This window comes from Episyrphus balteatus, chromosome 2 (genome assembly GCF_945859705.1).
Source record: "Episyrphus balteatus chromosome 2, idEpiBalt1.1, whole genome shotgun sequence".
NCBI classification, from domain to species: domain Eukaryota; kingdom Metazoa; phylum Arthropoda; class Insecta; order Diptera; family Syrphidae; genus Episyrphus; species Episyrphus balteatus.
In genome coordinates, this window is record NC_079135.1 from 92,238,347 (window position 1) to 92,254,247 (window position 15,901).

The following is a 15,901-nucleotide window of genomic DNA, read 5'->3' on the forward strand; positions in this document are numbered from 1 at the left end:
ATTTAAGAAATTTATTGCATTAAATAAATAAAAAAAAAAAAAATTAAATTTTTAATAAATTGCAGTTTAATGTTTTAAAGAAGAATTCTTTAGTAAAATATTTGGCCCCAACTTTTATCAAATTGCTCCGCTTTTTTCTTCACGGCAACGCTGGCCGGTCGGTAGTCTGCCAAGACAATCCTTGAAAATTATAAAAAATAAAAATTCCCGTTATTCGATTGGTTGACAGAGAAAAACAAACACTACGCAACTTTTATTAGTTGAAGATTGTACTTTGCCTTGAGTGATTCAGTTTTCATTGTTTTTTTTTCTTTAAAATCTTTGTGTTTCTCAAAAATTTGTTGAAACAAAACTATTTTTTATCAAAGTTAGAATTAGTTTATATAATACAGTGATTGCAATAATTATTTTGACAAAATGAACATTTCTCGATCTGATTAGAATAATCTGTAACGGTTAAAGATAAAAGAGGGTAAGTTGACTGTTATTAAATACGCACACATAAGTATGTTATGATGAATCTCATGAAGGTCAAAGTCAGCCATATGGGTGGTATTATGCTTCGAAGCTTTTTTTGTACCTATGTATTAAACTTTTTTATACTTCGATTTGTAAAGTGAACAAAATGGCAGAACTAAACATTGAAATTAGTGCATCTTTTGACGTAGTTTGAATATATCGCGGCATACTATAAATAATAAAATTAAAACAAAAAAACTTAGCAAAAAAACAATAATTTTGGAGAAAGCAAGATTGTTGCACTTGATATTTCAAAAGCATTTGATAGAATTTGGCATCATTCATCTTTCGTGCTATTGGCATCGATGACGAGTCTCTTCTTCGCTGGATTAGAAACTACCTTTTGAACCGTTCTATACAAGTCGTATCGAATTCCTGAAACTTCTAATCCTCACAATTGTTTTGTTGATGATAGAAGGTAAGGTACCCCCAATCCTTCATATTCGTTTCCTGATTCTCGCACATATTCTTCGAAACTGGATCTTGACTCTTGACACCGCCAAAAGCCGCTGCGAAATGTTTATAGGTTTCCTCCAAATATGAAAGAAATTTTTCTCCCCGTATGATTAAGCAGTAGGTAATTTATAATTTATTTCATAAAATTATTAAGTCTAATACACTGTGCAAGTCGAAATTCTTGACAGGAGCGCGAATAACTGTTTCGCCCTATTTCGGACCCGAAAAATACATTGGCATCATTAGTTTTTCGATTTATCGGTACGATTTCGAACAAATTTTTTTTTGAAAGTTTTTTTTTTTTCAATTATTTTGAGAGTTTCCCACTGTTTTTAGTCATTTTTCAACCAAAAACAATATTTATATTGCTAATAATTCTGCTCAAACGTTATTTGCTACCAGTAGAAAGACATTATAAACAATTTTGAACAATTTATTTGAAAGTTTAGCAATTTTCTTGGAAAAAATTAAAACAAAAATCGAAATTTTTTACATTGTTTATCGTTTTTTCGCTGTCTTTGTTCTCTTTTGCACAAATACATTGCATGTTTTCCATTAAAAATTAATTTAACTGTTAATTTAGTGTTGGTTAAACTTCGGCAGTCTATCGATATCATCGATAACAAAAAAAATATCGAGTATATCGATACTTCACAAAACTATCGATAGTTGCAATACTTCCAAATTAGTTTAATACAAAAGAAAACCGATATTATCGAAAGCTTTGAAATTAATGAAACACAATTTGAACTACAAGTTAAGTTTTCGTATTTATTATTATTTATTTACATAGTATTTGGTAGATATCGATAGTTTCCATTGTCGATTGTATCGATAGTTTTAAGAAAAATATCAGTAGCCTTGTGGTTAAATAATTTGGAAGTATTGAAACTATCGATAGTTTTGTGAAGTATCGATATTTGTTTGTTATCGATGCTATCGATAGACTGTCGAAGTTTAACCAACACTAAATTCACAGTTAAATTAATTTTTAATAGAAAACATGCAATGTATTTGTGCAAAAGAGAACAAAAACAGCGAAAAAAAACGATAAACAATGTAAAAAATTTCGATTATTTTTTAATTAAAAAAAAAATCACTAAATTTTCAAATAAATTGTTCAAAATAGTTTCTAATGTCTTTCTACTGGTAGCAAATAACGTTTGAGCAGAATAATAAGCAATATAAACATTGTTTTTGATTGAAAAATGACTAAAAACAGTGGAAAATTCTCAAAATAATTGAAAAACTTTCAAACAAAATTTTGTTCGCAGTCTTACCGATAAATCGAAAAACTAATGACGCCAATCGATTTCTCGGGTTCGAAATAGAGCGAAACAGTCAATCGCGCACCTGTCTCAAAAATTTTTTTTCAAAAAACTTGCACAGTGAATAGGTGTGTTTTTTTTTGTTTATCTATATAGATTTTGTGCAAAAACACGACATCGAGATTTTTGAAATCGAAACAATTTACGTGTTAAAAACAACAAAAACTTTATCTGTATAGATTTTTGAAAAATCCAGATAAGTATCCAGATTTTACTTTCTCTCGATAAAAACAGTGGTGCCAAGTACTTTATTTGTTGTGTTCATACACAAATATCTGAAAATATTAACAAACAAAAAAGTGGAGAAAATGAGGTTTGAAAAAAGCTCTCATAGAAAAAAATAATCAAAAATTTGTTTGACATGGTTGCATTGAAATGTGAATATTTCGGTAGGTATATACCCAATGCACTTTTCAGATAAAAGTCTTAAATGGGTCCTGATAAGATTGTTAAACAAATATATACATAAAATTACCAAAGTTTTTTTGAAAAGTTACAAATAAAAATAAAAAAGTTTCCACGTTTGATTTTAAAAAATTCGAAAAAAAAATAAATATGGCTACCTTCAAACGCTTATAACACAAGAACGACGCAACCAAGGTTAATGGTCATGGTCTTAAAATGTAGCTAAGAATATAGAGATGATTTTTGGTTTTTTGTGAAAAAAAAAATTTTTGTGAATCCAACATGGATGCCATGGCCATACAAATGGTTTTTGTTTTTGTTTGTGAAAATTTTTGTTTGCATCCAACATGGATCTAATAGCCTTATTCCCACTTCGAAGTTCATATTTAAAAAAAAAGTAGTGATGGGTAGGACACGAATTTAAAATGAGTTTGTATGAGGTACTCATTTTTCGAAATGAGGTGGTACTTTGTCCCACTTCAAATGTCCCATGGGACAAACCAATTTTAGTGGACAGTTTCGATTACAAAAAAAAAAAAATTAAAAATAACAATAACAATAACAAACCTCATTCAATTTAAAACTCTTTCTTATTCTTCTTTTTCTTTTTTTTCTTTCTTTTCTTTCTTATCTTTTTTTTCTTTCCTTTCTTTCTTTTCATTCTTCTCTTTTTCATATTTTTATTATTGGTTTCATTTTAGTACATTGTCGTATGTCCTCCTCGTTTTCTTTAAAAAAAAAAAAACAAACGTCACGTCACGTCCTCCTCCTCATTATTTCTAATTTTCTCCCCTCAAAATACGTACCTACTTCAAATGTCCCATAACACAAAACCTCATACATTTATTTATTTTTCATTTTAAAACATTGGTACTCTTTACTCTTCATGCATTTCTTCATTCACATACATTAGGTGTGTTTTTTATTACCACTGGTCTTAGCTGGACAAAAAAAACGCAGTCGGTTCTAAGCAATTTACATGTTAAATGCAACAACACTTTAGCCCCTTGGGCTTAGTTGTTTAGCCCGGAGAATTCTCTGGGCTTAACTTTTTCAACAGATTTAATTCTGTGCTACCAAATTAACTTGTTCGTAGATTGTTTAGAATTTGTTTAAAAACATCAAAATTGATGTTTGGAATGACAATTATTGTTTTAAATATTTATTTAATAGTTATTTAAACTTTTTTTCTTCAAAATCACACAAGAAACCCCAAAAGCGAAAAATATGACAACTTTATATTTTTTGTGTCAGCTGATTTCGGAACATTTAGTATGCAGTGCTGCCAATTTTTCTCGCTAAGCCCCGAGGCGTTTTTTTTAACCAGTTAAGACCGGTGGTAATAAAAAACACACCTATTATGTACATACATTTCGTGGCGCGGTACATTCATGATTTTCCTTTTCCTCATACACTCAATTTCATTCCTCATCTGCTCATCATCATGAGAAGAGACAGAGAGAAATACGAATACGTTTTTTTCTGGAGACGAAAGAGTAAAGAGATATTTTTTGTTTTTGTGGTGAGGTGTGAGGTAATACATTTTTTTACTTTGAGGTGATGGGACATTTCAGAGTGGTGTATGGGACATTTGTATTGCCTCATGTATGAGGTACCCATCACTAAAAAAAAGGAACATTTTTGACAGACAGCTGCTAAAGTGTATGTACAGTGCCAAATATTTGCATAGATTTCAAAAATCCCGATGTAAAAAAAAACGACATCGGGATTTTTGAAATCCGTCAAAATGTTTGGCACCACTGTACATACACTTTGGTAGCTGTCTGTCAAAAATGTGCCGTGCTCATATTTTTTTTAAACCCCGGTAGTAGTATAGCCATTACATGTTACATCCATGATGGATTAAAAAAAAATTTTCACAAAAAACCAAAACCATTCATATGGCCCCATTACATCCATGTTGGATTCAAAAAATTCTTTTTTACAAAAACACCAAAAATCTTTTGTATATTCTTAGCTACATTTTAAGACCATGACCATTAACATTAGTTGCGTAGTTCTTGTGTTATAAGAGTTTGAAGATAGCCATATTGATTTTTTTTTTTTCGATTCTTTAAAAATAAAACGTGGAAACTTTTTTATTTTTATTTCTAATTTTTCGAAAAAAAAACTTTGGTAATTTTATATTATATATTTGTTCAACAATCTTATCAGGATCCATTTAAGACTTTTATCTGAAAAGTGCATTGCGTATATCTCGAAATATTACCGTTTCAATGCAACCATGTCAAACAAATTTTTGATTATTTTTTTCTATGAGAGCTTTTTTCAAACCTCATTTTCTCCACTTTTTTTTTTTGTTAATATTTTCAGATATTTCTGTATGAACACAACAATTAAACTACTTGGCACTACTGTTTTTATCGAGAGAAAGTAAAATCTGGATAATTATCTGGATTTTTCAAAATCTATACAGATAAAGTTTTTGTTGTTTTTTAACACGTAAATTGTTTTGATTTCAAATATCTCGATGTCGTTTTTTTGCACAAAATCTATATAGATAAACAAAAAAACACACCTAATATCATTGAATTTAAGCCTAGTACGCAGCTGAAGCGAAACGAAAAATTTTCAAATCTCCAAAGTCAATAGCGAGCATGTTAAGGCTTGGCCACACCGGAGGGTACGCGGTAGAGGTACAGGTAACGGTACGGGTATTTGTATGGAAAAAATTCCAAACTGACACATCAACGTTCGGGTGTGGAATTTTTTTAATACAAATATCGTTGCCGCTACCCGTACCGCTACCGCGTACCCTCCGGTGTGGCCAAGCCTTTAACGAAAAAATATAATAGGGTATTATATAACAAAGTAAAAATAATATAAATAGGCAGGTAAAAATCAAAAAATTAAAGAAATAACATCAGAAAATAAGTTTTAAAGCAAAAACAAAACAAATTTAATTTCGTTCAAGATTTCGTTTACGAATTTTTTTTCTTGAAATCCTCTTTAAAAGCCTTTTTTCAAAATCTTTGAAGGTAGCCCTGCGACCGTGCGAGTAACTAAATGTTCACAATTAAAATTTCACATTTCTAAGAATAATGAAGAAAACAATTTATTTTATAATTAAAAGACCGGTGCAAATCCGAAATTCACTGTCCTCAATTCGTTTGTAAGATTCGTCATCAGTAAATTTGTCCACATCCGAGGCTTCCAGGGAAATTCGGCTGAATTATAAATCGAATCATATTCACAGTCATATTTTAAAACCAAGTATAACTGTACTGTAGAATATTCAAAATAAAAATTGTAAGTGATATTTTTTTTTTTAATTTATAGAAGATTATTGAACTCACTTTCATCAAACCGTAATCAGAATTATCGAGTTCGGCAATCGAGACGAGTTATCGACTCAAATAACTTAATTGACGTCCTTTCTTCTTACTCCCAGACAAACATTTAATCTCAAGTACTGCTAAATGTTAAATGATTAAATGAGTAGAAATTAGAAGACTAGAAACAAATAAATTGAACAACGAACGATTCTTCAGGAAAAATTAAAAAAATTACTGACGACGACTAAAAGAACGTAGAAAAAAGTTTTTGCAAGTTGTTCAAAGTAGAAGTTGAAAAATATAGCGGGACACTCGAAATTTCGTACCGTTAGATTATTTTTTTTTTGTAAAATGAATATTCGAGAAATTTTTGAAGTAGGAATTTGGTATCACTTAATTTTCGGTAAAAGTTGAAGATAAAAAGCAGTGCTTTCGAATATTCTGTTTTTTTGCAAAACTATAAAATTTTAACTTTGTTATATTTTGTATTTAATTTGAGTGTGTTTCTTTATTTTTTTTCCAAATATTCCAAAAACGTGGAACATCATCACGCCTTTTGTGTTTTTTTATTCCTCGAAATATTACCGGATAAACTATTTTGTTGTTTATTTATCCATTAATGAATATTTGGATTTTTATTCCAAATCAGACCTGGAATTTATGGAATATGACAAAAGAAGGCCGATTTCTTAGCGCAAAAGATAAGCCTAGTAGGTATACCCTACGATTAAAATGCATGACATGGGCCCGTAAGCATAAAAAATAGTAAATACTAGCAATATGAAATTAATAAGTATAAACTAGGCTTGCTATGCACAAAATGTGGATAAAAAACGTTCATACTTTACAATTTTTCAAGTAAAAGCATTTATTTTTTTTATGCATATGACCCATGATTGCCTCAAAACAAAGATTTAAGGCCACTTTTTGCAGAAAGTCAAAAAGTGAAAATTTTCAAACTCATTTTGTGACAGTTTTTCCGACCACAAAATTAAAAATAATAGGGGTATTCACGATCTGGTGCAACAGGCCTAGTAAAAGTGTAAAATTTTATTTTTTTACAATAGATCGTGAACGCACCTCTTCTTATCTATAGTAAATATTGAAGGGAACCCATGATATGATTTATATCAGCTTCACATTTTTTTTTGCGGAGTTGTCTTTCCACCGATGCTTCTTCTTTTTTTTCAATTTTTTTATAATTTCATTCTTTGTTGTGTTCGGGTTAATTTATTTTCACAAATTACATCAAAAAAAAAAACAAAATAAAAAAGAATAAGAATAAAAAAGATAAACTGTTCATCATGGGCGACACGCGACGGCGAGCTGCCATCTGTGAAAAAATTTTACACCATTGTATTTTTAATTTGCAATAGGGTTAGGGTATAGCAAAAGTGCAAGACCATTGTAAAATTTCAATCCATATATTTTGTTGTTGTAGTGTTGTAAGATTTTACACTTTTGCACTTTTGCAATGATACTAGACCAGTTGCATCGGATCGTGAATACCCCTAATGATGCAAAAAGCTTATTTTTTGGTTTGAAAAAAAACAATTTTTTTAGTTTTTCAAACAAAAAAAAAAACAGATTTTTACTTTTGTAAATAATTAGTTTACATAGCTGAAAATTCACAAAAAGTATAATTTTGTCATCAAGAAGTATATAAATTCCAATCCGATTTTTGTAGAACTGTCAAATTAAATCTTCTCATGCCAGTGGAAAACGTCATTTAAATCTCCTAAATTTGTGTCAGTGAAGATATGAGGCATAAAACAGAAATATTTCTACTTTTTGTCAACATTTTTAACCCAATTTCTGTTTGGGTAATCTGAAACAGAAACTGTGTAGTTTTTCACAAAACAAGATGGCCTCGAGAGAGAAAAACAATAACCTCGTCTTGCGAATTTTTGACAAAAATCTGAAATCTGTCAAAAGGTAGTATAATATCTTTCTTTTTCTTTATTTGTTTTTGTCCCACTTCCCACAACATAAACAAACCAAACTACAAACATGGCGGTGTGGCTTTTTTCTTCAATTTTTTTTTTTTATTTATTGCGTTTTATTGGTGTAATACTCATAATAAATTAATATTTTATGAAAAAAATACTTAAAAAGTGTTTCAAAAACAATACAAAGTAGTTTTTATATTTTTTGTTTCTTTGTTTTTTTTTTTTTTTAATTGCTGTTGTTTACATATGATTGTTGGTATTTAAAAAAGCAAAAAAATTTTGTGTGTTTGTGTACTTTTGCTCAATTTTTCTTTCTCTGAGAATTTGATAGGTTTCATTTTTTTTTCTGTCCAAAAAGAACCCAAACAAGTAATTTACTCAACAACATTTTTGGAGACTTTTTTTGCTTCAATAGCTGCGTTCCTTTGGAAATATTTATCTACTTTTTAGTACTTAAAGCTGCTTTGAACTACTTTTTCAGTATAGCAAAGTAGTTCAAAGTAGTTTTAAGTACTAAAAAGTAGATAAATATTTCCAAAGGAACGCAGCTAATATGGATGTACAAACGTTTAATATTTTCAAACAAATTGATCGAAAATTACTATTAAATTTGTGCTACAAATAATTTTCTACGTATAAATACTTCTTTACGAATACTACTAAAATTAAGCATAGTACAATGTACACAAAATATGAATTTGTATGGATTCACAATTTGCTTCACAAGTATGTACTAGGCCTTAAAAGCAGTCTAAAAAAAAAGTCTCCACAAACCAAAAAACATCTTTCATCAAAATAATGTACACCTGGCATCACTATTGACCAAACATCTGTTTATTTCCAGGGCATCACTTTTCAAATAACAAACCGCAAGTGCAAGCAAGACAAAGCAACAATTTTTACAGTTGTTTTCATTAATTTTATGCATCCATCAGCATCGGCGTCAAGACAAGAACATTCTTTTTTTTTTTGTTGTTGTTTCGTTTGTGTTGCACTTTTATTCAGGTTAGTCCCGTTAAATTTTCATGTTTTCCATAGAAATTAAAATTTTATTTAATTTTATATTTATTTCTAGTTGATTGTTATTTTTAAATCAAAAACAAAACAAAAAATGTCTCGTGGTGGCTTTGGACGCGGCAAGCGTCTCTTCGAAACAACACCAAACGACGAACAAACAACACCAATCTCATCATCACAAGAATCATCAAATTCCAGCGGCGGCGGTGGTGATAAATCTATTCGAGATAGTGGAATAGCATCACGCAGTCCAACATCAAGTTCTGATAATCAACAACGTTTAGGAAGAGGTAAATTATTACAACAACTTTCTTTATCGTCAACTGTTACCCATGAACCAACTGGTCGAGGAAGTGGTCGCGCTTCTGTCATTGCAACTCTATTAAATTCATCCAATTCAACTTCGGATAGTATAGTTTTTCCTGGCGCTGCCAGAGGTCGTTCACGTGGTCAATTATTTGCTGGTTCCTCACAAACTTCTGATTTACAAACAAAAACTTCCGGCTTATCAGGAAGTGGCACTTCATCGTCACCAGAAATTGAAAAATTAACACAAAATGTAAGTAATTTACAAGTATCTTCTGTTCAATCTTCTTCAGCTAGAGAAATCAATTCACCCAATTTGCCTTTGCCTGAAACTGAACAATTGGCTGTTTTAAAACATGGCAACAAAGGCAAACCTGTCCCCGTTGTTTGCAATTACATTCGATTAAAACAATTAGACCCGAATAAGGGAGTCTACGAGTACGAGGTTCGTTTCTTTCCTGACATCGATTCGAGGTCGATTCGAATTAAACTTTTAAATGAACAATCGGCAAATTTTGGCGGTACTAAAACTTTTGATGGTGTTGTCTTATTTTTACCAATTCTTTTACCCGACAAATTAACAACTTATATTGGAAAAAATCCAGGTGACAACTCTGATATAGAAATCAGAATTATGTATAAACGTAAAAAGTCATTAAAAGACTGTATAAATATGTACAATATTCTCTTTGATCGAATTATGCATACTTTGAATTATATTCGATTTGATCGTAAACAATTTGATCCATCGGCTCCGAAAATCATTCCACAACATAAATTAGAAGTTTGGCCAGGTTATATCACAGCTGTTGATGAATATGAAGATGGTTTGATGTTGTGTTGTGATGTTTCACATCGTCTATTGTCTCAAAAGACTGTCTTGGACACTCTTAAGCAAGCCTATCAGGCGGGGGCTAATAAATATCAAGAGAATGCTAAAAAAGCACTTCTTGGTTCGGTTGTTTTGACGAGATATAACAATAAAACCTATCGAATTGATGATATCTCGTTTACTTTGAATCCAATGTCGACTTTTAGTACAAAAACCTCTGAGATATCGTACCTTGAATACTATCGGGTACATCATAATATCGATATTCGAGATAAGGGACAGCCTTTATTGATTAGTATCAAGAAACAGCGTGTTGTTAATCAAGCTGAGCCACAGGAACTCGTTTTCTGTCTCATCCCAGAACTCTGTTATATGACTGGTCTGCGAGATGATATGCGCTCTGACTTTAAGATTATGCGAGATATTGCGACAATTACACGAGTAACACCGAATCAGCGTTCCCTTGCCCTTGAAAAATTCTGTCGTAATGTAAATGAGAACCCGGCTGCGAGACAAATCCTTGAAAATTGGGGTTTACAATTGGCAAATGCTCCCCAGGAAGTTACCGCTCGTCAATTTGAAGAAGAGCAGGTATTCTTTGCTCGGAATAAATTCTCAGCTGGAACGCAAGCTGATTTTGGTAAATATGCTACAAATAATGAACTTATTGATGTAATTCATCTACGAAATTGGTTGGTAATTCATTGTCAGAGTGACAATCGAGTGGCAAAGTCTTTTATGGATTTGATGGAGAGAAATGCTCGTCCAATGGGAATTAATGTCCAGAGACCGAATGTGATTGCTCTTCAGAATGACCGTATAGAGTCTTATGTGGGTTGTTTGAGAGAGAATATCCGGCAGGGAGTTCAAATTGTCGTTTGTATATGTCCGACAAGTCGAGATGATCGTTATGCGGCTATCAAAAAAATCTGTTGTGCTGAGATGCCAATTCCATCGCAGGTAATTAATGGAAGGACATTGGCAAATGATGCCAAGAATCGATCGATTGTTCAAAAGATTGCCTTACAGATGAATTGTAAATTAGGAGGAACTCTATGGAGTGTTAATATTCCACTTAAAAATGTAATGATTTGTGGTATTGATTCCTATCACGATGCCAGTCAGAAGGGTAACTCTGTGGCGGCATTTGTTGCCTCGATTAATTCGAAATTCACTCGCTGGTACAGCAAAGCTGTAGTGCAAACGAAGCGAGAGGAGATTGTTAATGGGCTGTGTGTGTCTTTAATTGCGGCTTTGAAAACTTATGAGAAGGAGAATAATATGCTACCGGAGAAGATCATCATCTATCGAGATGGTGTTGGCTATGGACAGTTGGATTTGGTGGCCAATTATGAGATTCCACAGTTTGAAGCAGCTTGTGCAAAAGGATTCCAAAATTACACAGCCAAAATTACTTTTGTTGTGGTACAGAAGAGAATAAATACAAGAATGTTTGCTACGAATCGTGGAGAGTTATCGAATCCAATGCCTGGAACAGTGTTGGATCACACAGTTACACAGCGATATCTGTATGACTTCTTTTTGATATCACAAATGGTTCGACAGGGGACAGTGAGTCCAACACATTATATCGTTGTGAGAGATGATTCTGATTTTGCCCCAGATATTTTGCAAAGATTGAGTTATAAGCTGTGTTTCCTTTACTACAATTGGCCGGGTACGGTTCGTGTGCCGGCCTGTTGTCAATATGCTCACAAAATGGCCTATTTGATTGGACAGAGTGTTAAGAGATCGAGTGGCGAAGAGTTGGCTACTAAATTATTCTATCTTTAGACAAATAATATTCTTATTTTCATAATAATAATAGATTTATCTTTGTTTTTTTTTTCTTATTTTTTATTTGGTATGACTTTGTGCCCCAATTGCAATAATGTATATTTTGAATTCACACTACTTTTTGGGGAGCACGCTTTTTTTTCTTTTTTTTTTTTTAAGTTTTGTTTGTTCTTAATTTTTAGTTAAAAATAATAATTAAAAAAAAAAAAAACAATTTTTAAAGTTTATGTTTTTTGAGCCTTTTCATAACATTGTTGAAAATTGAGCAATAGGGAAATAATACATTTTGAAGACAGTTTATATCTCAAAGATCTTAGGAATGTAAACTTGACCATAAACTATATATTAGGGTGGGTCAAAAAAATCGAAAATTTTTTTTTTGATTTGGTACTCCGAAAAATCGATTGCTAGACCCCTCTAGAATATACACACCAAATATGAGCTCTTTATATTAATGGGAAGGTCCTCCGCTTTGCAATTTTCCATTTTTACATCAAGCTTCTACTAAAAAAAAATAATTTTTTTATTAATTGACTTTTTAGCAAATTTCTTTTCAGATTCTTGTAGGAAATTGAACGCTCTACAAAAAAGGCCTTATGCACTTTTTTCGTTTATCTAACAGTTGAATAGATATTTGAGGTCCAAAAATCAAAAAAATCTTTAAAAATTCGTTTTTTGTTCTTAATTTTGTAACAAATTGAAAAATTATAAAAATCAAACGCGCAAGACATATTCTTGTTGGAAATTGATTGCTCCACAAAAAAAGTCTAATAACTTTTTTCATTAATCTAACCATTCTAAAGATATTCGAGGTCAAAGTTAAAAAAAATTATGAAAACATTTTATATTTTTAAAAATTTTCCAGTTCACTGAAAATTCATTATTTTCAATTTAGCAACACGGATTCTTGTAGGGGTTTAAACGTTCTACAAACAATTCCTTGGCATCAAATTGATTGCTTTAACCGTTTAGAAGATATTCGTATCCAAATCGCAATCCATACGGGTCATAAGAAAATTATTGAAATCAGTGGGCATTGGTTTGGATACGAATATCTTCTAAACCGTTAAAGCAATCAATTTGATTCCAAGGAATTTCTTGTAGAACGTTTAAGCCCCTACAAGAATATATCTTGCTAATTTGAAAATAATGAAGTTTCAGTGAACTGGAAATTTTTTAAAAATATAAAATGTTTTTATATTTTTTTTTAACTTTGACCTCGAATATCTTTAGAATGGTTAGATTAATGAAAAAAGTTATTAAGACCTTTTTTGTGGAGCAATCAATTTCCAACAAGAATATGTCTTGCGCGTTTGATTTTTATAATTTTTCAATTTGTTACAAAATTAAGAACAAAAAACGAATTTTTAAAGATTTTTTTGATTTTTGGACCTCAAATATCTATTCAACTGTTAGATAAACGAAAAAAGTGCATAAGGCCTTTTTTGTAGAGCGTTCAATTTCCTACAAGAATCTGAAAAGAAATTTGCTAAAAAGTCAATTAATAAAAAAATTATTTTTTTTTAGTAGATGCTTGATGTAAAAATGGAAAATTGCAAAGCGGAGGACCTTCCCATTAATATAAAGAGCTCATATTTGGTGTGTATATTCTAGAGGGGTCTAGCAATCGATTTTTCGGAGTACCAAATCAAAAAAAAAAATTTCGATTTTTTTGACCCACCCTACTATATATGCTTTTTTTTTTTATTAAATAATAAAACTTTAACAAAGAATGTATTCTCTAAGTTTTGTTTTTGTTAGAAAAAAATAAAAAAAATATAAAAATAAATAAATGCTATTTTGTTATAACAAAACCATGTTTTGATAGAAATGTTGGAGTTTTTATTTAAAGGAAGATGTTTTTTTTTTCAGAAAGACATGATCGAAAGTTAGTAAACTTTCATTATTTTCAAATTAGCAAGACATATTCTTGTAGGGGCTTAAGCGTTCTACAAAAAATTTCTTGGCATCAAATTGATTGCTTTAACAGTTTAGAAGATATTCGTATCCAAATCGCAATGCATACGGGTCATAAGAAAACTATTGAAATCAGTGAGCATTGGTTTGGATACGAATATCTTCTAAACGGTTAGAGCAATCAATTTGATTCCAAGGAATTTTTTGTAGAACGTTTAAGCCCCTACAAGAATATGTCTTGCTAATTTGAAAATAATGAAGTTTCAGTGAATTGGAAATTTTTTAAAAATATAAAATGTTTTTATATTTTTTTTTAACTTTAACCTCGAATATCTTTAGAATGGTTAGATTAATGAAAAAAGTTAATAGGACATTTTTTGTGGAGCAATCAATTTCCAACAAGAATATGTCTTGCGCGTTTGATTATTATAATTTTTCAATTTGTTACAAAATTAAGAACAAAAAACGAATTTTTAAAGATTGTCTCGATTTTTGGACCTCAAATATCTATTCAACGGTTAGATAAACGAAAAAAGTGTATAAGGCCTTTTTTGTAGAGCGGTCAATTTCCTACAAGAATATGAAAAGAAATTTGCTAAAAAGGCAATTAATAAAAAAATTATTTTTTTTTAGTAGAAGCTTGATGTAAAAATGGAAAATTGCAAAGCGGAGGACCTTCCCATTAATATAAAGAGCTCATATTTGGTGTGTATATTCTAGAGGTGTCTATCAATCGATTTTTCGGAGTACCAAATCAAAAAAAAGAATTTCGATTTTTTTGACCCACCCTATTAAGTATGCTTTATATATTTTTTATTACAATCCAAGTCATTAACCTAGAATAGAGTTGGGTCTAAGTTAGTTGTGTCCTGTTATAGACCCCAAGCTATTTGAAGACATTTTCTATATTTGGATGTTTTTGCCACGTCTAAAACATAATAATAGGGTCCCTGAGCTTGGATAAGACTCGTTGAAGTTGTTGGGTCGATATTTATATGCTTCACAATGTAGTGTCCACAAGCACTTGCCATCTCAATTGGTTTATTTTTAGCTATTTGACTGGGTCGGTGTAAAGCCAGAGAAGGTGTGAATCTTTTTGCTTTCCTCAGACGATATACATATCGATATATCGTCTGAGGAAAGCAAAATTGCTCTAACGCCTTAGGATTTCTTAAGGACTTCGTAGAACTTTGCTTTTCGCTGACGATATATTGGATACCAATTTGGATAAAGTGTGTGCTTCATACAACAGGACTGCGGGAATGTAGGTTTTATACAGGGTCTTTCTGGCATTTTGAGATAAAATATTGGATGTTGAAATACAAACAGCAGAGATAAATTGCTTGAATTCGATGATTTTTTAATATTTTCTTTTTGAATGAGCAGTTGTTTAGGCCTAAAGGGATTCATGAATAAAAAATTTCCCCTAAGAATGTTATCCTTGTTTTAAACATGGGAACGAAAACAATCATCAAAATTTTTCTTCCCAATTGATTTGTATTGGAAATAATTTTTCATAGCATTTCTTGTTTCATTCAATGAATTCCGAGGAAAAAGTAGTTACAGTGAAAAAATTCGGTTTTAGATTCAAGACAGGACTCATTATGTTGTCGTACTAAAGGGAGGTGACCATAATTGCAACTAGGATAGTAAGTTGAGCCTAGTTTAGTGTAGAAGATGTTCTATTTGTCGTTGGTTGATATCAAATACTCATCCACAAGTTTCTTAGCTCCAATGTAAAGCTGTTTTGAATGTCTTGGATGATTTTTTACTTCTTTTATGAGGGGGTTGGCCTGGTTCTGTAGGCATCTTAAACTTACTGTTAATAAATTAGGTTTTGTACAGGGTCTTCCTGGCACTTTGAGACAAAATGTTGGCTGTTTAAATTCTAACAGCAAAGGTAAGCAAAAACAAAGATGAGCATTAAATATTTTTCTTATGATTTTCAACGATTAATTTATTGAACAGTTGTTTTATATATACAATTTCAGGATGCCTGGTTTATGACTTATATTTCTATATTGGGTTCAATTGGTTGGTTAGGTTCTGTAGACATCTTCTGGTGTATTAAAGTTTTAT

The 15,901-nt window shown here is 31.0% G+C and overlaps 1 protein-coding gene across 2 annotated transcripts; it reads left to right on the forward strand.

The window, feature by feature from the left end:
- The first annotated feature begins 274 nt into the window (after nucleotides 1-274).
- On the forward strand, nucleotides 275-12,245 carry LOC129910250 (protein argonaute-3). 2 transcript variants are annotated; one of them, XM_055987549.1, is made up of 3 exons: nucleotides 275-472; nucleotides 8,798-8,958; nucleotides 9,029-12,245. In XM_055987549.1, the coding sequence occupies exon 3, from the start codon at nucleotides 9,065-9,067 to the stop codon at nucleotides 11,900-11,902; it is 2,838 nt and encodes a 945-aa protein (XP_055843524.1). In that variant the 5' UTR covers nucleotides 275-472; nucleotides 8,798-8,958; nucleotides 9,029-9,064; the 3' UTR covers nucleotides 11,903-12,245. The 2 variants fall into 2 exon arrangements, with proteins under 2 accessions (XP_055843524.1, XP_055843525.1); XM_055987550.1 differs by lacking the exon at nucleotides 275-472 and adding an exon at nucleotides 923-937.
- Nucleotides 12,246-15,901: the final 3,656 nt, after the last annotated feature.

What these genes read in the sequence shown, in the direction of transcription:
- LOC129910250 (XM_055987549.1), top strand. Translation starts at nt 9,065, where the DNA reads ATGTCTCGTGGTGGCTTTGGACGCGGCAAGCGTCTCTTCGAAACAACA.